The sequence below is a fragment of the Galeopterus variegatus genome, unplaced genomic scaffold (assembly GCF_000696425.1).
Source record: "Galeopterus variegatus unplaced genomic scaffold, G_variegatus-3.0.2 Scaffold1458, whole genome shotgun sequence".
NCBI classification, from domain to species: domain Eukaryota; kingdom Metazoa; phylum Chordata; class Mammalia; order Dermoptera; family Cynocephalidae; genus Galeopterus; species Galeopterus variegatus.
In genome coordinates this window covers 145,488-170,682 of record NW_007727569.1, presented here as the reverse complement: position 1 = coordinate 170,682, position 25,195 = coordinate 145,488, and the positions used below count along the sequence as shown (strand labels likewise).

General features: G+C 48.6%; 2 protein-coding genes across 2 annotated transcripts; both read right to left on the bottom strand.

Moving 5' to 3' along the window:
• Positions 1-2,575: 2,575 nt before the first annotated feature.
• ESYT1 (extended synaptotagmin-like protein 1) lies at positions 2,576-17,028 on the bottom strand. The gene is made up of 31 exons (XM_008577164.1): positions 16,639-17,028; positions 14,625-14,666; positions 14,294-14,428; positions 14,095-14,168; positions 13,907-13,979; positions 13,659-13,748; positions 13,439-13,494; positions 12,883-13,006; positions 12,618-12,794; positions 12,414-12,496; positions 12,071-12,119; positions 11,850-11,936; positions 11,657-11,749; positions 11,346-11,417; positions 11,084-11,170; positions 9,621-9,770; positions 9,139-9,294; positions 8,832-9,008; positions 8,630-8,712; positions 8,224-8,272; positions 8,025-8,114; positions 7,794-7,889; positions 7,455-7,526; positions 7,274-7,360; positions 4,924-5,064; positions 4,625-4,767; positions 4,421-4,519; positions 4,206-4,337; positions 4,021-4,126; positions 3,763-3,812; positions 2,576-3,565 (listed from the first exon to the last, which is right to left on the bottom strand). Exons 1-31 carry the CDS (start codon positions 17,026-17,028, stop codon positions 3,526-3,528), a joined length of 3,303 nt encoding a protein of 1,100 aa, XP_008575386.1. The 3' UTR covers positions 2,576-3,525.
• A 4,644-nt stretch (positions 17,029-21,672) lies between these two features.
• ZC3H10 (zinc finger CCCH-type containing 10) lies at positions 21,673-23,672 on the bottom strand. The gene has a single exon (XM_008577163.1). It carries the CDS (start codon positions 23,621-23,623, stop codon positions 22,316-22,318), a length of 1,308 nt encoding a protein of 435 aa, XP_008575385.1. The 5' UTR covers positions 23,624-23,672; the 3' UTR covers positions 21,673-22,315.
• Between the last annotated feature and the right edge of the window lie 1,523 nt (positions 23,673-25,195).

Here is a 25,195-nt window from a genome sequence, read left to right as displayed (position 1 = left end):
GATGTATCTAAATATCTTTATGTATGTTCCCATAGTGAATTGCAAAATACTGAGAACTACCTACATTTCTGACAACAGATAGTTGGTTAAACTATGGTACATTCATTCTATGGAAGTATATACAACCACTATAAATTATGTTTTCAATAATTTAATTATTGATTATTTAATGCAGGGTAAAAATGCTTATATGTTAGGTGAAAAAGGTTATAATATGATTATAATTTATAAATTTGTTTTCCTGAACTTATGTTAGCTTTTCCTCCTTGTGTTGCTCATCTCATGGCCTTGAAAAAGACTGCTGCAGTTCCAGGTATCACATCCTTATATGAATGAGTAGTTTATGATGCAAGCAAAAAGAATGGGGCAATAAATGTTCTCTTCTTTTTATTTTGGCATCTGGCCAATACCCAACCCTTGACCTTGGTATTATAATACCATGTTCTAACCGGCCAAGCTAACCAGCCAACCCTGGCTCTTTTCTTTTGATGCTCCTGTAACCAAATGACTTCCTGTTACATCTTGTTGACCAGAGCTGGGTCAGTGTCATCCTGAATTGCATGGGAGGCTGGGAAAGTGAGTATCTGGCAAGGAGGATCATATTAATCCCTTGGGGCTAGCACACTGCCGCCAGGAATGCTCTGGGGTTCTCTGTATGTAGGGAAGAGGGAAAATAGCTGTTGTGTAGACAACTGTGTTACCACACCCAGTTAATGATGGCACATTGTTTGGTCCAATAAAACCACATTCCGAATTTGCAAACATCGGTGACAGTGTACCCATATGCAGTCATATCTGCCTTTCTCTGGAAGAGGTACACATCATCAAGGGCTGGCCAGTTATCTCAGTTGGTTAGAGTGCCATCTTGTAACACCAGCATCAGGGATTAGGATCCCCATACCAGTCAGCCGCCAAAAAAAGTAAAAATCTATGGGTAAAAAGAAAAAAAAAGTATGGATTGTGTATGTGTCAGTGTCAAGTCAGCTGTTTTGAGAAATAACAGTATATTTGTTTAATTTCTGTGATTAGTGACCCCTATTTTTTTCATTTGTTTCATCTTTGTGTATATGTGCAACCATGTGCTGAGCTGGGTCTCATCCTGCTTTTACTATGTAGATCAGTACCTCCTCCCTTTTATTTGTTAGGAAAGAGTAGGGACCCTTGTGAGATGGGAGAATTTGTGCCATGTCCTCTGGTTTTTTGGAAATGTAATTACTTGAAGTGATGAACTAGGTCAAGAGTATTTCTTAAAATCACACATTGCAAAATCCCTGGTTATAGTATCTGAAACCAGCTAGAGCAGCAGGCCTTGGACCACATGCTCAATATCTAATAGTTAGACAAGAGACTTTAACAATTTAAGTTCCTCTGCCCTGTGTTTTTGGAGATTTTCCCCTGACATTCTGGAGTGGGGGGCGGGGGGAGGCATATGAGACCTCTTGCTCATGGCCAAGGCTTGGGTCCTCTTAAGTTAATGGAAAGGAGGTGGAAAAGGTAGAGGAACCAGCAATGAATACAAAGAAATCACTGAAAACCTAGCAGGATTCGGATCCCCATACTGGCCAGCTGCCAAAAACAAAAACAAAAAGTGAAAACCTAGCAGCTGAGTTAGTGGATGGCGTGGAAGGTAAATTCAGTTTTTTCTAATAAAGTGAATTTTTTTTTTTTTTTTTTTTTTTTTTTAAAAATGACCGGTAAGGGGATCTTAACCCTTGATTTGGTGTTGTCAGCACCACGCTCACCCAGTGAGCGAACTGGCCATCCCTATATGGGATCCGAACCCGGGGCCTTGGTGTTATCAGCACCGCACTCTCCCGAGTGAGCCACCGGGCCGGCCCATAAAGTGAATTTTGATAACTTGTGGAATTGCACTTAGTCCTTTCCCCCGAGGCAGTTATGAAATCCCCAAGTTCCTATGCCAGTGACCCTGTTTTCAGTAGTTAACTTTGTCTATCTCTTATTTGGCAGTTAGAACAGATGGGGCAGAGCTTCTGTAGTTTGCATTCCAGGAAGGTTTCTGCAAGGAAGAGTCCAAGGTGAGCACATCCAAATAGGTATAAAATATTTCTCAGCTGCCCATCAGATGGATCAGAACAGCTCTTTTGGAAGTGGTGGGGCATGCCTTGATGGCTCTGAGACACTATGAGCCTGTGCTGTGGGACAGAGCTTCCAGGTTTACCAGGCTTAGGGATCCTTTCCCTAGAAAGCCCATAGTGGTCAGCAGACAAGTTGGATGGGCAACATACTTCATCACTGTGACTGAAAGTGAGTCTCACCTGAAACTCAATGGCAGCTACTACACACAGGTCCCTTGACCATCCTCAACAGAACCGACATTCTTGGTGGCTGCAATCTCAGTAGGGTTTGACCATTAATTAAACTGACATGATTCGTGAGTTGAACAAAGATTTTTGGGGGGAGGGGGGTGTGTGGCTGGCTGGCACAGGTATCAAACCCTGGACCTTGGTATTATCAGCATCACATGCTAAACATTTGAGCTAACAAAGCCTTTTGACAGTTGGAATAAACATCTGATGGGCAGGTTGGATTCCCTGTTAATGAAAACAGCCACAACTGGTTTGAGTATGATGTTTAATGTAAGATACAGTGGATTGGCAGAAGTGGTGCAAAACTAAGAGTATCAGATTCAGTTCCACTCAATAACAGTCTAGGCACTTGAACAAAAAATTTGGCCCTGCAGTCTCGAGTCCTCCAAGGCCCTCTACATATCACCAGCGAGGGGGCCGGCCCGTGGCTCACTCGGGAGAGTGCGGTGCTGATAACACCAAGGCCCCGGGTTCGGATCCCACATAGGGATGGCCGGTTCGCTCACTGGCTGAGCGTGGTGCTGACATATCACCAGCTAGGGGCTCAAAGACTGATATCCTACTACTTGGAGGCTTGAGTAGAATACAAGCATCCCCAGTTCCCAGAGTGAATCAAGAGACTGGCCCCAGCCATTATAGCAGGTGTAATTTTCAGGACAGACTTGAGGAAAGTGGGGACAGAAGTGGACATGGGGGCCCAGGTTGATATACCTTTGCTACATGCAGTAGTCCAAGAGGCTCACAGATTGAGAAGTCAGCCTGTCCACCTTCCCACCCACATATTTATCCTCCCTGACTGCTCATGGTAGGGAAGAAGGTGACCATCAAGTTAAAGAAAAAAGATCTTTCCAAAAGCGGTATTTGGCATACGCTAACATGACTTCTAGTGCTGTCAATGGCCAGGCACAGATACAGAAGGCGCTGAGGAGCTGGGAGGAAGGGAGAACAATGTGCAGGCAGAGCAGGAAATAGCCAGCTCTGGTCCCTGCCCAGAGCCCAGAAAGATAAAGACGGTGCAATAAAGGGTGACGTGGTCTTTCTCTTTGGTCAGGCAAAGGCCCTAGTACAGGCCTGGGAGGTGAAAGGGCTGAAAGGTACAGGCTCTTCCCTCGGGCTCTAGCTGTAGGCTCGTCACACTGAGGTGGTGATACAGTGAGAGGCAAGACAAGACAGCAAGTCAGACTGGTAATCATCAGCCCTAGGAGCTGCCCTTGTCCTTGTCCTCCATCAGGTCATACCTGTGGAAACAAGGAGAGAGGACCCAGGTTGAAAGATGACTCTATGTGCTCTTGTAAGTCAGACATGATCCAAGGGCTCCGATACCTCATAGAATTAACAGTTACCAGAACAGATTGCATTCTTTTCCCCCTTCCTGTGATTGGGATTTCTCCTACTTAAATATCCAGACCCATTCCCCACCCATCCAGATACTCACCACTGGGCTGCATCCTGGGAAAGGTCAGTCTCTGCTAGGTCCACCTGAACCTATGTTGGAGGATAGTAGAGGGGAAGATGTTATTTTGATATCTCCAAAGACCATGTCCTGTCATCACACACTCCTGGTCCCAAACCATTGCAGAGGTTATAGGTCACCTCTAAAGTATCACGGGGGGTAATTCTTCCCTAACAGAGACTACAGCTTTGGTACCAGCAGCTTCTTTTACCTTTGCCCTGCCCATCCGTGCCCTCTTACCTTCCCCAGCAGCTCTCGCTCTCTTGACATGAAGGAGGAATTAGACTTCACAGAGACATCCAGCTTTCGCCTGTGGGCCTCGTCCAGGGGCAGCTCCCACTCAAACCTATGGAGGGACTGGGTGTTAGGGAACAGGGGTCTTTCCCAAGCCTGCCACCTCTCCACCTGAATGCCCACTTACTGACCGTTCATCGAATTCAGGATTTAGGGTCCTCTTCTTCTGTGAAGTCTTCCTTTTGGTGCCTCGGTTCTTGTCTGGCAGTAGCAATAATGACACATAGGGGTCAGGGGGATCCCGTCCATTTTGTCGAAGGGCCCTGCAACAGGAGGAAGTAGGTGATAAGGTAACCCAAGGGAAGGGATGGAGGAAATCTGGACGATGGGAGGGCTGGGGTCTCACCGGCAACCGTGAACAATGCTGACCAACTTTCGTTCTTCATTGTAGTACCATACAGCCAGTCTCACCTGACCCAGAGGCCCCACTGGAGCCTCAGGGGGACTGTGGAGAGATGGAAATAGGTCTGGGAGAGGTAGAGCCTAGGGAACCTGTAACTCGTACTTTATATTCCTGACTGCATCCCATCTTTCTGTCCCAGCCCTTTACCTGTCACTATGTGTTAAGCGCTGCCGGAGCTCTGGGGCTGAGGAGGTGATGTGAGGGAGTCCCCCCCAGAGCTCTGGTCCTTCACTCAGAGATGAGGAGCTGTGGCTATGAGCTTCTACTCCTGAGTGCTGGGACACCAGGATCTAGGGGCAAGAAAGCTGTGAGCTGGGCAGAGTTCTCTCAGCTCCCTTGCTATAAGGACACGGCCCTCTGTTCCTACCCTCCTGGGTGTGTCCTTCAGCCGTGAAGGCCCTCCTCCCCCCTCCCTCTCGACCTGCCCACCATCTCCTGGCACTCACCCCTAGTTGTGCTCTTAGTAGCACTTGCCCCTGGCCATTGTTGAGTGCAAACCAGCGGTCCAAGCAGAGCTGGTCAGCCACGAGGAGTTCTGAGAGGGGCAGGGATAAGGAGCCCAGTATGCCAGTCCCCTCACCTCGAACCTGTGGGACAACAGGACAGTGATCAAGAGGCAAATGCACCAATAAGTTATTTAATCCTGGTGTTCAAGGTCCAAATGCTTGGACTCAGGTGGTTTGGGTGAACGATTCCCCTTTGTGAAGGGCAGGGAAGCCATGGTAACAGTTGCTGGTCCTTCTTCCTTCATCTCTTAACCAGAGTAGACTGTACTATTTTACTTACTAAGCTTTCACAAATTATACCAGTAATACTTGCACAGGGTAGAGAAAAAAAGCAGTAAAAATGGAATTAAAAGTAAGTGTTTAGGGCTGGCTGGTTAGCTCACTTGGTCAGAGCACGGAGTTGGTAAGACCAAGATCAAGGGTTTGCAGCCCCATAGAGGCCAACCACCAAAAAAGCAAACGTGTCCTGCCCATGCTACCCCCATCCCCATATTCCAAATGTAATGGCTTTTAAACCCCTCCTGTTTTCTTTCTTCTAGTATAATTCTAACTAATAAGCCTATATCTCTATTTCATGATTTATCAACTTTATATAGAAAGATGAGGAATTGAGTACATTTACACCTCTGCTCTACCTTAGCTAGTATTAATAATTACATTATTTTAAATTCTATAAGTTTCCATTTTAATTCATATGATTCTCTACTTACTGTTCTATCTATTTTAGAAGGTTTTTTTTTTTTTAGCTGCTGGCCGGTTCAGGGATCCAAACCCTTGACCTTGGTGTTATGATACCAAGCTCTAACCAACTGAAGCAACTGGCCAGCCCTAGAAGGTATTTTTTGACTCCCCACTGCATAAGAAGAGGAAATCAGCACTGTGATGTTACCTTCCACTTACCCTCTCCCTATGTCCCATACCCCTTCACTTTTTATTCACCTTTTCAGCCCACTGAAATCTAGTTTCTACTCTATTCAGGCCACTGAAGTTACTCCAGTAATCAGTGACCTCCTAGTTTCCAAAGTCATTGAATAGTTTTCAGCCATCTTATTTTATCTCATAGCACCATTTGGCCCCTTCCTCTCTTTTGAAACCCTCTTCTTTTGGTTTCTATAACCTTGTCTTTCATACCACTCTGGCTATACTTCAGGACCCTTGAAGGGCTCTTCTTCTTCTGTCTGCCCTTTAATTGTTGAAGTGCCCAACATGTCCATCCTTTGTCTTCTTTTCACTCTACATACTAAGAGATCTTGCTACCCATGACTAAAATTGTTGCTTGCTCATAATGCTCCAACAAGGGCCGGCCCGTGGCTCACTTGGTAGAGTGTGGTGCTGATAACACCAAGGCCACGGGTTTGGATCCCTACATAGGGATGGCCGGTTCACTCACTGGCTGAGCGTGGTGCTGACAACACCAAGTCAAGGGTTAAGATCCCCTTACCAGTCATCTTTAAAAAAAACAAACAAATGCTCCAAAAAGAGGGAGAGGGAACGACACTATCTACCTTCTGGATGTCTCCCCTTGGATGTCCCTCAGAGACCTCAGATTCACAAGTTCCCTCTGTGTACTCCCTATGTCAGTAATGGCACCCTTTTCCATCCAGTCACCCTGTGCCAGAAACATAGGAGTTAACATATAGGCTGTTCTTTGTTCCTCCCCCCACCAATGTCAAAGCAATCACCAAATCCCTTCAGGTCTTTGTCATTTCTTGCTTCAATGACTCTAATAGTCTCTTAACTGATCTACCTGCCATCAGTGTTGTCCTTCCCCAGCTCATTCTTTATCCTGCTGTCAGCATGACCTTCCTAAAATGCACACCTGGATATGTCAACCTTCATTTCTTCAAACGTTTCCCTAAGCCTTTAGGATAAAATCCAAATTCTTCGCATAATATTGAAAAGCTCCTATGATCATGCTCCTGCCTGCCTCTCTAATCTATAATAAATTTACCTTCCTTCTCTTCTGTTTTCTTCTCAGCCTGAGACAAAAAGGATGGTCTTCCTGTTCTCTTTTGCTTGGTCAGAGCCTGCTGACCCTTAAGCTCAAGGGTCATCTATGGATGCCTTTCCTACTACCCCTACCTTTTCCCCGGGCTGTTATAACCCCTCCTTTTTCCCCCACAGTGCCTTTTACCTCAGTTATCATTCTGAACTTATTTTCTGGTTGTTTTTCTCCCAAAACAGAGTGCAAGCTCCATAAAGATAAGAACTCAGTCTTTTATCTCTGAATGCCCTGTGCCTGGCCCATGGCAGGAATCTGCTAAATATCTGTAGAATGAATTTATAGTACCTGCAACTCCAGGCTCTCAGTGTGTGGTTTCCTGATGAGAAAGGAGACACTCTCATCCCAGACAGGGGCTGAAGTTTGGGAAATAGTCTGGTGGAGATGACAGGTTATGATCAGTGGTTGATACCCTCTCCTCTACTCCTCTTATCCCTCCCGTTCTCAACCCTGCAGCGTTTCCTAATACCTTGGTTTTATGAGAAGTATCTCCCACAGTGAGAGTAGCATAAGGGCTGGGAGGCTTGGTGCCTTTTCTGAGCTGGAAAGGAAATATTGTGTTCATCTTAAATTTGGACCTAGTTAGGCAGATTCCCCCTCCCCTGACAAATTATATCCATAGCCAGTGGCCATGTCTCCATTATCACTTGACAGCCACTACCCTCGTGGCTGACAGAAAATTCTTCCCACCCCAGCCCACGCTCAGAAAGAGAGGGGGCCATTTACTATTCCAAACATAACAGGAGCATCCAAACTTGAGGGAGGTGGAAGAACCAGGGAGCTGTGGGGTGTAGGAAGCAGATCTCACCGGTAGGTCCTCTGCCCGCTCTAGATAGACAGATAGCAGGGCCGATGCCAGTTCCGCACTCTTCTGAGTCTGGATCAAACTGTTTACCTGCAGCACCTGGGGGAAGGCACATGGAGGTGGTGGTGGGGTGGTAACTGACATCCTGGGGCCTGGCATGTGCCTTGAAAGCTGAGATAAGAGCCCACCCTGGCCCATCTTGGGTCCTTTTCTTCCTCCAGTCTCCTTCCTTACCTCCTCTAACTCAGCAGCAGTAGGACGGGGGGTCAGACGCTCCAGGCGCAAATGCAGACGGCCTGATAGGACATCCTCCAGGGTCAGCCACTGTGGAAATAGGCAGAGTGAAGACTTGGACATGCTGGGACAAGGGAATTATGAGAATGAGGCATGGGTCAATATCAGGGAGGACTGTTGATTCTAATCCCACACTCACCTTATCAAGGAAGCCACTGTTAAGGACTGTGGTGAGACTCACTTTACACCTTTTTGGGAGAAAGATTAAGACAAGAGGTGGATGATCAGAACCAAGTCTGTCTCTGGGCTGGCCCGTGGCTCACTGGGGAGAGTGTGGTGCTGATAACACCAAGGCCCCGGGTTCGGATCCCATATAGGGATGGCCGGTTAGCTCACTTGGGAGAGCGTGGTGCTGACAACACCAAGTCAAGGGTTAAGATCCCCTTACCGGTCATCTTAAAAAAAAAAAAAAAAAAAAAAGATCCCCTTACTGGTCATCTTTAAAAAAAAAAAAAAAAAGAACCAAGTCTGTCTCTCTCTGAGGCCAGATTCCATGGCCTACAGAGGCCCTGCCTGTCTGCCCACCTGGACTCCCACGCTCTCACCTGCCCAGAAAATCATCCTTGTCCAAGTCCTTGTCCAAAACCTCAATCTCTAGCTCTTGGCCTGGAACTGATGTGACAATCACCTAGTGGGAGAAAACGGTGCAGAAGAAAGGGGATCGTCTCCTTTTCCTCTCCAAATGACTGGACTCCCCCAGAGGTTTTTGGACCACTCTCAGAGGTGGGGGTAGGACTCAATTCTGACCTCAAAAACCTCATTCCAGCGAGGATTGAGATCTTCCCGAATGACACGGCTCCGGAAGCTTCGTCCTGCCAGCTTTAGTTTGACATAGGGGTCTGACTTGCCCTTCACCAGTCCCCCCAAGAAACGGTCTTTGGCAATCAGGTCCTGGGCCTCTAATACATGGATCCGAAGCACATTCTGCAAAACGGACAGATGGGGCACCAGAGGGCAGTCAAAGGGAGAGAGACCTGGCAGAACCAGCCATGAAACAGGCTTTGCACACTTAGGGTGGTCAAACGACCTTGGTGCTTTCCAGAGATAGCCTCACCTCAGTCCCAAAGTGGCTGTTGGGAGTAGTGTGACAGACTCGAGGTGGGATATCCACACTGCTGCCTGTCTGAGGGCTCTCATTGTCCAGGTCCCAGGCACCAAGAGTACCAGGCACAGCGGGGAAACACAGTTCTGATGAATCCAAGAACAAGATCTGCGAAAGGCAGTGTGATTGTTGAATCAAAGAAGTGCAACTAGCCACCAGCAGGCAAGGCATTTGGGGCTTGGAGAGCAAAGCAGGGGCTCTGACAGGGAAACCAGGTCCCTGCGTTGGCTGGGATCATCTCTAGAGTGTTCCTTCCACACCTACCCTACCCTGACTCACACACCGTTCCTTCCACCAGTCAGATCCACAAACATTTTTTGTGTGTCTGCTCAGTGCTCCTACATATACTAGCTCATTTAAGACCCGTCCTTACTCTTAATACCAAGGAATCCACAGCCTTTCCGAAACCCCTCAGCACTTCTCCATTTCCATACCCTCATGACTAGTTTCATGTAGAGCCTGGAATTTGGGCCAGAGCTGCTGAGCTGGAACCACTGGTCCAGAGTCAATTCAGGGGCAGTCAGCAGGCGAGCCAGAGGCAGGGTGAGTGCCCCTAAAGTCAGGGCCCTGGAGTCATCCTTCACCTACAGGTATAGGAGAAAGGAATGTAGTGAAAGGATTAGGGGAAAGAGAGGCATACTGCAGAAATTATAATATGGTTCCAGATTCATTCCTCTCCATACCAATCACAAACCTTTTGCTCCACTCAGGGCCATCTTTTTACAGTCCTCTCCCATTCCACGATCCCTTCCGCCTTTGCTCACTCTGTTCCCACTGCTTGGAAAGTTCTCATTCTCCTCCCCTCTGCCTATTTAAATCCTACTTATCCTTCAAGGCCCAATTAAAATCCTACTTCCTTTACAAAATCTCTCTAGTTACACCAACCTCTGTACCTTCCTCTTCCCATCCTTAGTACCATACTATGGGTATTTTACTCCCACTAGTTAATGTTTAATTGTTCTCAGATGATTTTATATATGTGTCTCTTGTCTATGAAACTGGCCAGTAAGCTCTGTGAAGCAGACACTATGTTTCATGCTCTTTCTTTTTTTTAAAAAAAGATGTCTGGTAAGGGGATCTTAACCCTTGAGTTGGTGTTGTCAGTACGATGCTCACCCAGTGAGCAAACCGGCCATCCCTATATAGGATCCGAACCCGTGGCCTTGGTGTTATCAGCCGCACTCTCCCAAGTGAGCCACGAGCTGGCCCCATGCTCTTTCTATGACCTTTAAAATGCTGGATGTTAACAACTTTATTGAGGCATAATTTCTATACCACAAAATCACTCATTTTAAGTATATAATTCCCAAGTATAAAAAGTGATTCTAGAGAGATAGGTGGGGAAAAGTGGAGAGAGATGTGGGAAGTCTAGGTAGATGGATTGAAAATTGGGATCAAAGGGCCGAGCCCGTGGCGCACTCAGGAGAGTGCAGCGCTGGGAGCACAGCAGCGCTCCCGCCGCGGGTTCGGATCCTATATAGGGATGACTGGTGCACGCACAGCGCTCACTGGCTGAGTGCGGTGCGGCCGGTCTCAAAAAGGACAAAAAAAGGGCCGGCCCGGTGGCGCACTGCTTAAGTGCGCCGCTTGGGAAGCGCAGTGGCGCTCCTGCCGAGGGTTCGGATCCCACATACAGACCGGTTCCCGCTCACTGGCTGAGCGAGGTGCGGGAGTAACACCGAGGGCTGCGATCCCGTTGCCGGTCCCGGTCCGGTACCGGGGCGACACTGGGGGTTGCGATCCGTTGCCGGACACGGAAAAAGACAAAAAAAAAAAAGGACAAAAAAAAAAAAAAAGAAAATCGGGATCAAAGGAGAAAAAGGAGAGAAAGAAATGGTACAGATCTGGGAAGACAGAATAGGTTACTCAGGAGGGGACCACTAGGTGATTATCTCACCTGCACATCAAGCTCCTGGCTTCGAGGGTCTTGCAGGAAGAACCGGAAAGCTGCCTCCCACACTGGGCAACTGGTGCTATAGACAGACTGAAGATGTGGAGGATGGGATTAAGGGTATTTACCATAGCACCATTCCTGTTTCTCCAGAAAACCCTTGCACTTACAGGCATTCTAAAGGGGAGACTTTATCCCAAGAACAGCTTTCTCCCCCCACCCTACCCCACATGCATAAGACCTCCCAAAATGATGTGTTGGCCCTCACCTTGCTCTCCTGGGTCACATCCTGAATTGACAGTTGTACCATGGGGTTGGGTTCCTTATTACCCTTCTTCAGCTATGGGGGGGGTAGAATTCAGAAGTCATCATGTTGGGTGTTTTTGGTTTTGTTTTAGAGAAGGAAGGTGGGATCTCATCAGAATCTTTTCCTTAAGGTGGATCTGATCCCCTCCTTGGAACCCTCGTGTTACATGTTGCTGCTTCTGGAGCAAAGCAGGCAGGGGCATTTACATCCTCAGCAAGCGAGGGTGTGGGAATGTTGCACCCAGGGCTCCCTGTTCACCCAGCCAAACTCACAGGAAGATCCTGGGCCCGATCCAGGTAGACAACTAAGATGGCAGCTGATGGGGGCTCTGGTTGAGAGGAGACTCCCCGATTCCACTGTAGAACCTGGGGTGGGGTGGGAATAGTCAGACCTTGGTCCCTCCCAGTGCCCAATACTTCCAGCCAGCTATTTCTCTCCCAACTTCCTGTTTCCCATGTGGCTTACCTGTTCCAATTTTTCTGCATCTGGCAAAAGCGACAGCCATTCTAGTCTCAAGTGAACTTGGCCTTGTCCACCTTGTAGAGGGAACCACTGGAGAGAGATGTAGAAGAAAGAGGGGTGTAGTAGAGATCAGATACCTACCCAACCACTTCCCCACCAATGTAGCAACTAATGTCTGCCCAAAGGGTGAGATCACTCCCCACCGTCCTCTTCTCCCAACTTACATCATCCAGTACTCCAGCCTGTAAAACCTTCCCTACATCCAGCTTCATTCTGCAGGGAGGGAATGCGGGAGGGTAGTGAGAGGGAGGAAAAGGGGGGGTGTTGTAATTAGTAGCATGTCAATGGCCCTCCACTCACTCATCCAGAAGTAAGAGGCAGATCTTAGACTCCCTTCTCCTTACACTCAGGAGATATTTACCAGTATGCATGCATGGTGGGGATGAGGAGTAAAAAGGTTGGGAAGGAAAATTATACATGATTCCCAGGCCCAGAAAACAATTTTAATTACCTCTGGGACCTTGGTAGCATTGGGACTTTAGAATCCTAACATAGGCAGAGTCTCACCTGCCCAGAAAGTCATCTTTATCTGGATCCTTGTCAAACACCTCCACCTCAATCTCCTGCCCTGGGACCTCATGTACCATCACCTGGAGGACACAGAGAGATAAGGGTTTCATGGGCTGCAACTGTGAGGATCATCCAATCAGCATCTTCCCTCACAACCTCCTGGGGCTCCTTGTTTCACACAGCCCCACTCAGATCTCTCACCTCATAAGTCTCTCCCCACTGGGGGTTGAGTTCCTCATCGATGACACGACTGCAGAATGTCTGGGTGCCCAAACGCACAAGTGCATAGGGGTCTGACTTGCCCTCAATCAGGCCCTTCACATATTTGTCCTTGGAACTCAACCCTCGAGCAGCCAGCAGGTGAATACGAATAATGCCCTGGGGGTAGGAATTACATGGTAAAAAACTAAGGACCCAGCACAGGATTCCTGAGAGAAAGATCCATCTACTGGGGGAGAGGCCATACCCTGGGCAGAGGGGAACGCAACTGGGCCACATCGTGAAGATCAGGCACAAGAGGCACCAATAATCGGTTGGGCAACACGAGGAAGGCAGCAATGGAGTCCATGATCACGGTGTCAGAGAGTGAGCTGAATGGGGGAGTAGAAAAGAAGTGGGTATGGCCCTAACCTCCAATTTTTCCCCAAACCAACTAGGTTTCCCATAGCCAAGAGAGACCTAAACCTATAAAGAAGTCCTTTCTTGAAAATCCTTTTTGCTGCTCTTCTACCCTAATTCCCCACCTACTGCTCTGTCCCTTCTTCTTTGCTCTCCACAGCTCTTCTTTCTCTTTTACCCCTGCTGAGCAGTCTTCAGCCCCCTTCATTCCCTACCAAAATACACACTCTCCCCACAGAAGAAAGATCATAGTATGAAATTTTTCAGGGATATTTGTCTTATCTCCCCAACTAAATTCAAGGCTCCTGGGGGGCACACACTGCATCTTTCACTGCTTTGTATCCCTGAAACTACCCCAACTCAGGGCTGGAACACTTAGCAGGTGCTCAGTAAGTCCTTGATACCTAAGTCCTGGGATATCCAGCAGGTTGGTCATCCCTGTCCAGTTGATGTCTAGGGTCTGGAAGGAAAGAGTAGGGGTGTGAGGACAGATCCCATAGGGCAAGGTCACACCACCTATCTGATACGCTTCTTGTCAATTTTCTTCTCATTCCCCACAGCTGGCAACTGTCACCCTCCCAGTTTTCCCTGCTTCCCCGTTCCCCCCTCAATGTTTTCCCTTACCGGGCGCCGGATAAAGAACATTGACACAGCTCCCACGATGGGAAGGTCCCCAATGAGTGGCTCAAGAATCACCCGCAAGATGCCATGTATCTGGGGCAAGAAGAGAAGATCAAGGCCTTTCCCCAGAAAAGGTCCTCTGTCCTCCCAGAGACTTCCCCAGGCTTGGTTTTTCAACGTGCCACTTCCCATATCCCATGAAACTTAGAGCAAAGACTCCCTATTATGTGGGCCCCTGACATCTGCCCCACCTGCATGCCCTTGACTCCTGCTTTGCAGAAATATTTCTTCACTTCCACATCAATCTGCACATCACCTACATAGCTGTGAGTTGGTGAAGAAGAGAATAAAGAGAGTTAGTACTAGGCTAAAGTGGGGAATAGGGAGAGTGAAGAGGATACATTTAAGGGGAAGGAGGAAGAGTGGTGAGTGACTTTACCTGATGTTCAAGTCCAGCAGAATCTGCTCTTTTCTCTGACCAGGGTGAACCTTGACTCCTATGATACGCAATGGCTGGAAAGAGATGAATTCTTGAGGGAGGAAGAAAAGGAAGGAAGGGGTACCTCAGCCCCCTCTGAGCCACCCACCCTCCCTGTCCCATCTCCTTCCTTTCAGTACTTTCCTTTCTGCACACATACCTTTTCACCCAGTTCCACTCGTGTAAATGTAAATGTTTGCAGGTGCGGGTTAGATCCCCGAATAGCCGGGGCCACAGTTTCAGCCAGAAGCTTCTCCATATACTGGCCAAGGAAGGGCCAGACCTGGGCCACAATCTGGGAAGAAAGGGAGATGGTCATAGGAGAGCCCAATCTTTTCTCTAAAGGCAAGTGCCTTCAGAATCTTCCCCACAGAGAGCATTGGGGACCAGGCTGGGGTTAGAATTGAGGTGTGGCAGGGTCCAGTTAAGAAGAACAAGAAGCCCCCATTCTCTCCTTATGAAAAATAAAAATCAGAACAATTAATTCTCACCTTATTTAGCCATTCAGCCTTTTCCACATCTGGGAAGCTGACCTGGAGGTGGGGAAGACAAAGACAGTGATGAACATGCCCTCTGCCTATGGTTTCCAAACCCTCAATCTTGGTGTGATAACACTGTGCTCTAACCAACTGAGCTAATCAGCCAGCCCTAATTTTTTTTTTTTTTTTTTTAAAAGATGACCGGTAAGGGGATCTTAATCCTTGACTTGGTGTTGTCAGCACCACGCTCACCCAGTGAGCTAACCGGCCATCCCTATGTGGGATCCGAACCCTTGGCCTTGGTGTTATCAGCACCGCACTCTCCCGAGTGAGCCACAGGGCCGGCCCAGCCAGCCCTAATTTAACATTTTTGTTTTTTGGTATTTTTTGGCAGCTGACAAGTAAGGGGATCCAAACCTGTGACCCTGGTTTTACAAGGCTGTGCTCTAATCAGCTGAGCTGATTGGCCAGCCTCCACCTGTCTTTCCTACTAAGAGGGTGGTGGTGGGATGCCCACAGAAGAGAGGAAGCATGTGAGTGTGATGGCGACTCCTCCCACCCAGGGGTTGGGGGAGGGGTGGGATGTCCCAAACTTTTATTCCTCACAGAAGGTGGGGGATGAAGTCTCTTTAATAAGGGAAGCTGACAGTGTGTAGGCCACACAAAGTTGCTTAGTGGATAGCTCAGGGATGTGAAATGACAGCTGCTGAGGTAGAGTGGAAGAGAGAGGAGAAGGACATATTCTTTCTGGAGGGGGAGTTCCAGGGAATCCTGAGACTGAAGAAGTCCTGGTTCCTTTTTCCAGCCTTCCCTCCTCCCCTCGGGTGGGGCCTTTATAGCCAGAAGGTGAAGTGGGAAGCAAATCCTTGAGTCAGGGAGGGTCCAGAAGAGCTAATTAGGTCCTGGCCATGTGTTCATTTGTTCTCTTTTTTTTTTCTTTCCTTTCTCTCTTTCTTCCTCTCTTCCTTTCTTTCAGTGTGACTCCTTTTATGGGAAAGAAGGACACCTATACTTTGTATTGGGAGGTAGGAAGATTAGTTTTCACGATGAGGAGCAGGATGAACAGACAGTTGCTGCCTTGGCTACAGGTCCCCTAGGACACTTCTCCCCCTTTCTCCTCCCCAGTCCGGGGCCTGGGAAGCATAGCTGTGTCTGCCTAGCGTAAATTTTGATCCCTCTCTCCTGCCACTCCCGCTAGACTGGCACCTCTGCTGGGAAGGGCGGAGTAACGGGCTCTGCTTCTGCAAGGCCAGAGGGAAGGCATCTGCCTCGCCTCAGAACAGAAGACGGGGAACAGAAATGAGGGTCTTGGCCCCAACCGAGCAAGCGCAGCCCACAGTCCGGAAAAGGGTGGGGCCGCCAGGGGCGGGTGCAGTGTGGGCAGCGGGCTCTGCAGCAGCCGCACTATGCTCTTCCCAGCACCCCCGCCCTTTGTCCAACAGCCGCCCCTGCTGCGCTGCAGCCCGGCTGCTTGAGGCTGGAAGCGATGGCTGGAGGGTCAGTCCAGGTGCCGGGGCAGTGCTCCTGGGACTGGGTCCCAGCAGGGACTTGGGGATAAGAGCGGTAAAAGGGAGAATCTTATGGCCTTAAGTAGGTAAAAAGTCTTGAGGAGGATAGGAGAGGCGAGGAAACCCTCGCGGTAACGGGGACTGGGATGCTCAGGAGCAGCAATGGCGCGAGTAGCACCAGAAGCCAAGAGTGGGGTTCGAGGTGGCTTGGCTAGAGAGAGCCTCTGCTGAGACGGGGTCCCCAGGTGTTATTACTGCTGTTGCCTAAGAGTACAGGAATAAGTCCTGATTCTATGAAAGGATCCAATCTGGGCGTGCGGAAGGAGTGCGGAGAGAATGTAGTCTGTCCCAAGAATGGTCCGTCCCAGCAGGCAGGCGGCTAGCGGGGAGAGAGGGGAAAGTCTGGTGTCCACTTTCCCAAGGTGGGGAGCTGACTTTAAGGATGGGGAGTGAGAGCCCCAGAACTGAGGGGCTGGAAGGGGGCTATGCTGCACCGGGAACTGAGGGTGGGCACTCACCCAGGCAGGTAGCTCTCTATGGCTCATATAAAGTGTTTTCGCTGTGAGCCGCTCCTCGTCATCCAGTAGCTGCCTCGCTGCTCGAAGGCTCCGTTCTTTCTCGTCGCGGACCCGACGCCAGCCCAAGTACAGGGCGAGGCCGAAGAGCACGAAGCCCACGCTGAGTCCCACTGCCCCGGCCAGGTACACCGGCACCAGCACCAACAACCGCCGCCCGAACGAAGTCAGCAGGGCCAGCGCCTCACCCGCCGCACCTGGCCCGGCAGGTTGGCCCCCGGAACCCGGGTCCGATGTTGTATGAGCAGCGGGGGAGTGGTCAGGGGGGTCGGAGGGAGCAGAGGGCTTGGGCATGGGGCTGGGGCTGGAGCCCTCTCCAGGAGAGAGCTCCATACTGCCACCTCTGGGAGGACCTGCCCGACCCACTAACCAGCTGGAGGTTGCCTGATCTTGATGCCAGTGCCCCTCTGCAAAGCGAGATCCCTCAGGTTGCGGGAGGGGACTTCAAGCCACGCCCACCCCTTTGACGATTTGGGTTGGTCTGCGCCGCACAGACCGAGGTGGAGTCAAAAGGTCGAAACTCCACCCCTCTTCCGCGGGGAAGAGGCTTCGGAAGGCAGGCCCTCCCTGATTGGACCAGAGTGCCTAGATGGGAGGTCTGGAATGGCGGGAAAAGGAAGAAAGGGACTAAAGGGCGGCATTTGATTGGTCAGGAGGACAAAGAGGCGGGGCGTACCATTTAAAGAGAGGCGGGGCCAAGCGCTCTCCCCCCGCGTAGGATTGGAGTGCCTATGGTATGACGTCATGCAGAGGCGTACGGCCAATTACTCCGCTTTAGAGAGAGCTGGAGTGCGAATTTGAAGGGCTGTGGAGGGTTCGGATTTCCTTCATCCATTCGGACGGTTGGCAGGATTTGGCCTGGGATTCCTATATATTCACTTTTGAACTTCCCGTAGTTTTTATACTCAAAGCACATTCCTTATTCAGTTTTCTCCTGGGTGCCCTTACAAAAGGAAAGGAATGATCCTATTTGGAATGAAAGTGTTTGATGACCGATCCTGTCTATCCAGTCCCGAATCCCATACCTTGTCTGTGCAGTGTAACGACTGACTCTAGAGAAAACTGGAGAATCAGAGAATTACAGAGTTGAGATAATATTGCCTTCAGGGAAGAAAAAGAGAGCGGAAGAGTGAATAGGAAGTGAGGCTTTATTTCTTTTCGGAAATCTCCAAGAGTTAGTCATTTCTATCACAGAGGATGAATTAAGAATAAATCGGTTCCAAAAGAGGGGGTAGGCGACTCAACTGCAGTAGAAATTATTACATTTTCCAAGAATTTCCTGAACTTCAGGAACTTCTAGGACAGTAAAATGAGGAATCAAGAGTAGTGAGACATTTGCCTGAGTTAGACGAAAGGTTTGGAATACAGTCAAGTGTAGAACTAATGCAATTCTGCATTGTACTGTGAGTTTGGGAAGGAAAAAGAGCAGGGTACACTGATGATGACTATTATTATATTAACTGGCCTTCGAGGTGGAGTGTTGTCCAGAGACCTAGAAACTATACTAATTGGAAGCTGAGGAGGGAAGGATTGATCATGATTATCTTTTAATGCTGTATATATGGGGCTTATTGTGTTATTCTGTCTGATGTAGCAGGGGAACTAGGGTTGATTGTTGGGGAGAAACTAGATCTGCAGCTGATAAATTTTTATCCGGCTCTGCAGGGCACAGATTTCATCACCCTGTGGTTTCATCGAAGCTGCTTAAAACCTGTCCCTACCCAGCCTCCCTCCATTAATCTTAAATTTTCTCACTTCCCTTTCTCTACTTCCCTGGGGCTGGCAGTATGTAGACTGCTTTATTGTTTGTAGCACCTCATCCTCAGGAAAGTCTAGTCCCAGCTGAGGCCCAGGAGCCACAAGATCAGCAGCTGCAATGCAGCTACCAGCACAAATAAACAGGGTGGGTCTCCGTCAATAGACAATCATTTGTCCAGGTGCCACCTGGTGGTGATAAACAGCAAGTGGGCCAACAGGAAGAGATGGCCATTTGTTAAAGAAAGTGTCTTACAGGGTGCGGTCTAAAGGAGGAGAGACAGTACCTAGACTTCCTGGACTTGCAATTTGTATTTATATGTAAACTATAAGTTGCCTCCTAGGGGATGCAGAGGGTCACATGTGGTATTCTGGTCTCAGTCCACTCACAAAGATGGAAGGAGCAACAAGATTTGACGAAATTTCTTCTGTATTATTTATTATTTGAAAGTTACTGCCAAGTAGTGAGTGGTACCATTGCTGGGTGGCCCTATCATTAGTTCTTTTTTTTTTTTTAAAGATGACCGGTGAGGGGATCTTAACCCTTGACTTGGTGTTGTCAGCACCACGCTCAACCAGTGAGCAAACCGGCCATCCCTACATGGGATCCGAACCCGGGGCCTTGGTGTTATCAGCACCGCACTCTCCCGAGTGAGCCACAGGCGGGCCCCTCATTAGAACTTTCTATGTCAAGTCTGGAGTCAGACTACCTGAATAGATTCCTGGCCCCATTCCTAACTAGTTGTAGAATCCTGGGCAGATTACTTTTTTTTTTTTTTGGCAGCTGGCCGCTATGGGGATTTAAACCCTTGACCTTGGTGTAATAACACCACGCTCTAACCAACTGAGCCAACCAACCAAAGAAATTTTCTTTTTTGGCAGCTGGCCAGTACAGGGACCCAAACTCTTGACCTTTTAAGCCTGCTTTTTCTGCCAAATGGATTCGATAATAGTACACATTGTGTCAATGAAATATTGCATGTAAAGCACCTAGCATAGTGCCTTGGCTTATATTAAGCACTCAATAAATATTAGCTATTATTCCAGATCTGTTTATTTCCTGTGCAGCAACACATTACCTTCCTCCATTGGGCAGCCCTTGAAATATTTTAAGAACATCTGTTGAGTTTTTACTCAGCCTTCTCTTGCCAGTTTTCTTTTTCTCAGCTACCTCACTGGTTTGTCAATGGCTCACTTTAAAAATTACTTTTAGGTTAGTTCAGTTGTTTAGAGCATGGTGCTGATAATGCCAAGGTCCAGGGTTGAATCCCTGTACTAGCTGGCCAGCCAGCAAAAAATAAAAAATATAAATAAATAAAAATTATATTTAGAAGAACACACAACACTTAGGAGTAGTTCCACTTAGGCATGTTAGATTGCTATGTTTACAAGCCATGATTAAAGTTCTACTACCTTCATGGAGCTCTTAGAAAGGTGCCTAGAACATAACAGGCTCTTAATAATTATGAATGTCTTTTTTTTTTTTTTTTCAAAAGATGACCGGTAAGGGGATCTTAACCCTTGACTTGGTGTTGTCAGCACCATGCTCAGCCAGTGAGCAAACCGGCCATCCCTATGTGGGATCCGAACCCGGGGCCTTGGTGTTATCAGCACCGCACTCTACCGAGTGAGCCACGGGCCGGCCCATCAATCACAGAATTATCCCTGCTTCCTTTGACAGCACCCAATTCAGAGGAGCACCAACTTCCTTGAACCTTCTCCCAAATAACTTAACCAAAGTCTAAGTCCTTTAAGTCCTTTCTATCACCCTCTTGCTGAGACACAATGGTGTCCCAATGGTGTGCTCTCTCCCTCACTGCAATAAGCATTAAACCCAGCTTGTTCAACTACAGGTGTATTCCTGGTGGTCTTTAGCTGGAATACATTAATACAAGACATATGACGTCTACAGTTTCCCAGATCTACCTCTTTGGAGATACTCAGCAAGAAGGAAATAAAATTAGTCAAGATTTGACTATGATCACATTCATCTCTAAATGCTCATAAAACGGGCCGGCCTGTGGCTCACTTGGGAGAGTGTGGTGCTGATAACACCAAGGCCACGGGTTCAGATCCCATATAGGGATGGCCGGTTTGCTCACTGGGTGAGCGAGGTGCTGACAACACCAAGTCAAGGGTTAAGATCCCCTTACCAGTCATCTTAAAAAAATAAATAAATAAATAAAAACTAAATAAATGCTCATAAAACCATCTCTTTTAATAATCCAGAATTGTTCCAGAAAACCAACAATAAGCTTATCAATGTGTTGTTTTTAAAATCCATAAACAATATTTGCCTACTTTTAGTCTTTAGGCCCCGACCCCCTTTTTTTTTAATAACTGGCTTTGACCTAGCCCACCATCTCCAACTCCAGGTGTAACCTGAGTGACCAACCAGACAAGAGAGCAAGAGGTAGCATGAAATATGATGGCAGAGGCACAGAATCACCTTCTCTATCCCCAAATCCATTGTCTCATTAGTCTGGACACCTGAGTTGTTTCCCCTACATCAAGCATGAGCTGACGAGGAAATGAGGTTTGGTTTTTGGGTCTGCTGGCCTTACTAACCTTTATGTGGACTTAAAAACCTCTGGCCCTGTGTGGAGACAGAGGGAACAAAGGGATGAACCCTGAGGCTTGTGTCCCGAGAAGAATTTCCTTTTCCCAGAACCTCCCTAGCCTTGAAGGCTTAAGGCATTGGCCACTTAGGAAGGGATGGAGTAGGAGGACATTAATCACCATCAACAGCTCAGAGAGGCAACTGCTATCTGCCTTGTTCTGTTTGAATAAGGGAAGGATCTGTCAACTATATAACATCCCATCCCCATTTCTCAGCACATACACCCTCCTTAGTACCTGCCCCCACTAAATGACCCTAGTACTAGGATCACTTGTAGGGGCAGGTACTAGGAGGGTGTATGTGCTGAGAAATGGGGAGCCCTGGTTACTAAGACAACCTGGGAATAGCATATACAGATAGAGACCAAAACCAGATGGGACTATTTCTAAACTAGACTAGGTGGCTCCAATGCTTTTACCACACAAAGTGTCTTCCCCACAGCCCCATTTGGTCTTGTTTTGGGTCCCTACCCTTCTTCACTGACCTTCGTCCAACTTACCCAAGCTATGTGAGGGTGGGGTCTTTATCCCATTCTGGCATGAGATCTACTTACTGCTCCCATCTTCCAGACAGAATATCTAAGCAAGTTTCCACTGCCTCCATTTGTTAAAAATAATTGTTCTTTTATTTCTTTGGAAAGTAGTGGGCCCTGCCTTATGGATTTCCAGACCAAGCTAGGGTAATGAATACTCCCCTAGTCTTTGGGCTGCAGTACTATGGTCCCAACCTTCACAGGGGCCCACGAGCAGTTCCTGTATTGTTCAACCCAACTGGGCCCCAAACTGCCTGAAGGCTCTTATCAGGCCTTCTTGCTCGGCCACCCATTTCCCAATCTTTCCTGGCTTCCCTTCTGGTGAGGGTATTTTTTTCTTCCAAAACCAGTGCTGGAAACTGTGCTGTGCAGAAGAGAGGACAAGACCAGTGATGCCCCCAACTTCCCATAAGTAGACACAGCCCCTCAGTCAGTCCTTCCTCTCTGCTGACTTCAGTCTGCACTCCTATGCAAGCCTCCACTGTGAGACTTGCAGGAAGATGGACAAGAGGACCCTGATAAAAGGGAGGTGAGAGAAAACATACCAGCCCAACCTCTCCTCAGAACATGCTCCTCAGCATACTCCTTGTAGTCTCTTGTCCTAGTTCTTGAGTGAGCCCTTCAAAGAGGGCCTGGGAGAGCTAGGCAAGTGGGTAAGGGCCCCTCGACCCCAGCCCCAGGAGGCTATACCAGGGGAGTGTCCATTAGTCCCATCAGTGTGGCATGGCTGTGATGCGCATGCTCTGGGAAGCAATGGGGTAAGTCACCATGGGAGTGGTGGTGTGGCTCATTGTGATTCCTGCCAAGGGTTGGGCCATTGATACAGCCACAGGGGCCACAGGAGCCACAGATACAGCCACAGGAGCCATGGAGACAGGTGGGGGTGCCATTCCCTGGGCAATTGTTTGAGCCAGAGCAGCTGACAGTGGTGTGATCTCTGGGTTCAAGTGTGGGGGTGGGGGTGGTGGAGCAGCAGGAGGTGCAGCATTGGTTGGGGGAGCAGCTGGAGCTCCAGCAGGGGCCACCAGTTCTTGCTGGGACACAGGACGAGGCTGTAGAGCCTGGCTGCTGAGAGTAGTGTGAGTCTGGGCAATTCCATGGTTAAAAGTGGCAACAGTGCCCACGGTGGGGGCCAGAGTCTGCTCAGTCGCTGGTGCAGTTGAGCTCAACGTCATGACCTTGGCCTGATTGCGGAACTGGGCATTTTGTTCCAGCAGTACCTCATTGGTGGCCAGCAGGTTGCTGACCTGCTTCTTTAGTTCCTCCACCCGCTTCCTGAGCATGGCATTCTCCTCCTCTAGCACTCTGCATTCTACCCCTCGGGGTGGAGCCAGGCTATATTCATATGATTCAAAATGGGGGCCATCAGGGGGGCAGCATCCACCTCGCCGGCGCTTTGGGCCTGGCTCATGGTCCTCAAAGCCCCTGTCAGGAAGATCGTAAATATCATAGAGATCATGACGTCGTCCTGGGGGGACTGAACCTGTGGAGCCCCCACAACCAGTGCCTCCTCCACCCCGAGTATCAAACTCAAAATCCCGATGGAGGTGACGGAACTTGCACTTGGCTCCTCTCTGACAGTCACCCTTGAGAAAGTCACGGCAGATAGGGACTTCCTCTTTGCCATTTGGTAAGTCAGCAGGTGAAAGGCCCAGGCCAGCAGCCACTTTCTGCCTCAGCCGAGGGGGAAGCTCTCCTGTCTTCTTATAGCCATCCTCATCCTCCTTGGAGCCATGGATGAAACGGCAGTTTGGGCGGCTACACTCCTTGTTCTGGAAATCATGGCAAAAGATGAACTCATTTTTGCTCACCCCCAAGTTGGACACCTCACTCATGTCTGGGTGACGATATCGACAACGCTTGCCTCGCTTGCACACATTCCTCAGGAAATCTCTACAGATGGCATCTGAGCTGGCCCCGCCACTGCCTGCCCCCACCCCACTGGCCTCCTCGCTGCTACTGCCTCCAGGGCCTCCACCGCTGCTTGCAGTGCTGTTGGCATAGCTGTCCCGGTCAGGCATCCTGGTGCCCCCCAACTCAGGGCTTTCTTCCTTTTCTTGCCACTCTTGGTGACCACTAAAAAAGAGGAGAATTGTGTCAAACAGGAGTCCTCCAGAGAGACCCCGTTCTTCCTAACTATAAAGCAGGCAGCCCAGCAGGACAATGGCTTAGAGATGGTGAATCTAAGGGATGAGAATTCTGGCTTAACTGGCTGACTCATCAGAAGTCCTACCCAGGCTCTTGTGCACCTGGTCCGGGTCAGAATGATTCATACTTGCCTGGCTAACGGAGGAAGGAGGGAGTTGAGGTGAAGTTACTTCATCTTACTAATGATAATAAGCCAAGGAGGGGGCAGGGAGAGAACAGTGTTGGATTTTATCTTCCCTTCTGAGTTGACCTTATTAAAGCTGTGGAAGTTAAATTAAAACTGCTTTTAGTATCTAAATAGGCTGGGAAAAGACAGGGAATAGGGCCTAAGATGGGCTGCTTAACTACTAGATCTATGGATGTTGTGACATTTGTAACAAAACTTTCCTTAATCCCTCTACCACGAGATTTCAGGCGAAGGCTCCTGTAATTATCAGATCTCTAGAACCCAAGAAATCTTGAGTGAAGAGACCAGCTTGAGGGCAGTCCCTAAACCTGTCATTTTTCAGTATTCCCTCTCAGCCCACCACCACTCTCAACTCCAGGGAAAACAGCCCCCTGCATTTCAGGGAAATCTCCACTTTTAGACCTCCCAGGACAAAATCATTTGTGGCAAGGTCAAGGTGGGAAAAAGTTAATTTCACAGGAAGAAGTGACCCTTTTCCCCCATCCTCCACCACCCTCCTAACCACCCCCCCCATGAGAAGATCCCACTGACATCAAACCACACCATTCCTCACCCCATAAAAATCCTCTTTATTTATAGACTCCATAAAAGCTTTTTAAGTCTCCTATTTCCCAAGAGAGCTCTGGAATGCCAGTCCACTGCCCTGGTTTTAGCCCTCCCCTCTCCACCCCCAAATAGACTGAGAGTCCCTGCTACCACGTGTTGGACCTTCTAAGCCTTTCCCAGGCAGTGTTCAGGCTCCCCCTGCTGTTCAAATAGAAAAACTTCATATTGTTTCCTCTTCAGCATAGAGCATAAAGGAAAGTTTCCTGATTTCCTTGGCCTTGACCTACCCCCTATCCCAGCCCACTGCCTTAAGTTTGCTTTCAGATCTCCCTAAAATGAACGGACCAGACCAGAGGCCAAAGTTACACCAGAATCTGTAAATGAAGAGGGGTCTTCTTCCTCCAAAGGGAGGTAGCCTCAGAATAATGGAAACAATCAAGGAAAGAAGTGATAAAAGAGAAGATACAAACTTTTACTAGAAAAAGAAATAACCAGGTGAAGAATAAATGCCATCTATCCAAGTCTGACCCACTTGCAAGTCCCACCAGAATCAGATAAGTAGATGACACTCTTTCCCACCCAACTCTCCCAGAATCGATACCTGAGGTATCTCAGGTGAAGTCCGGGGCTCCTGTGGGTCTCCACCTCCACATCACTGCTGGGTTCTGAACAGGAAAAAACAGAGACTTGGGCAGGAGAAGGAGGACTACGG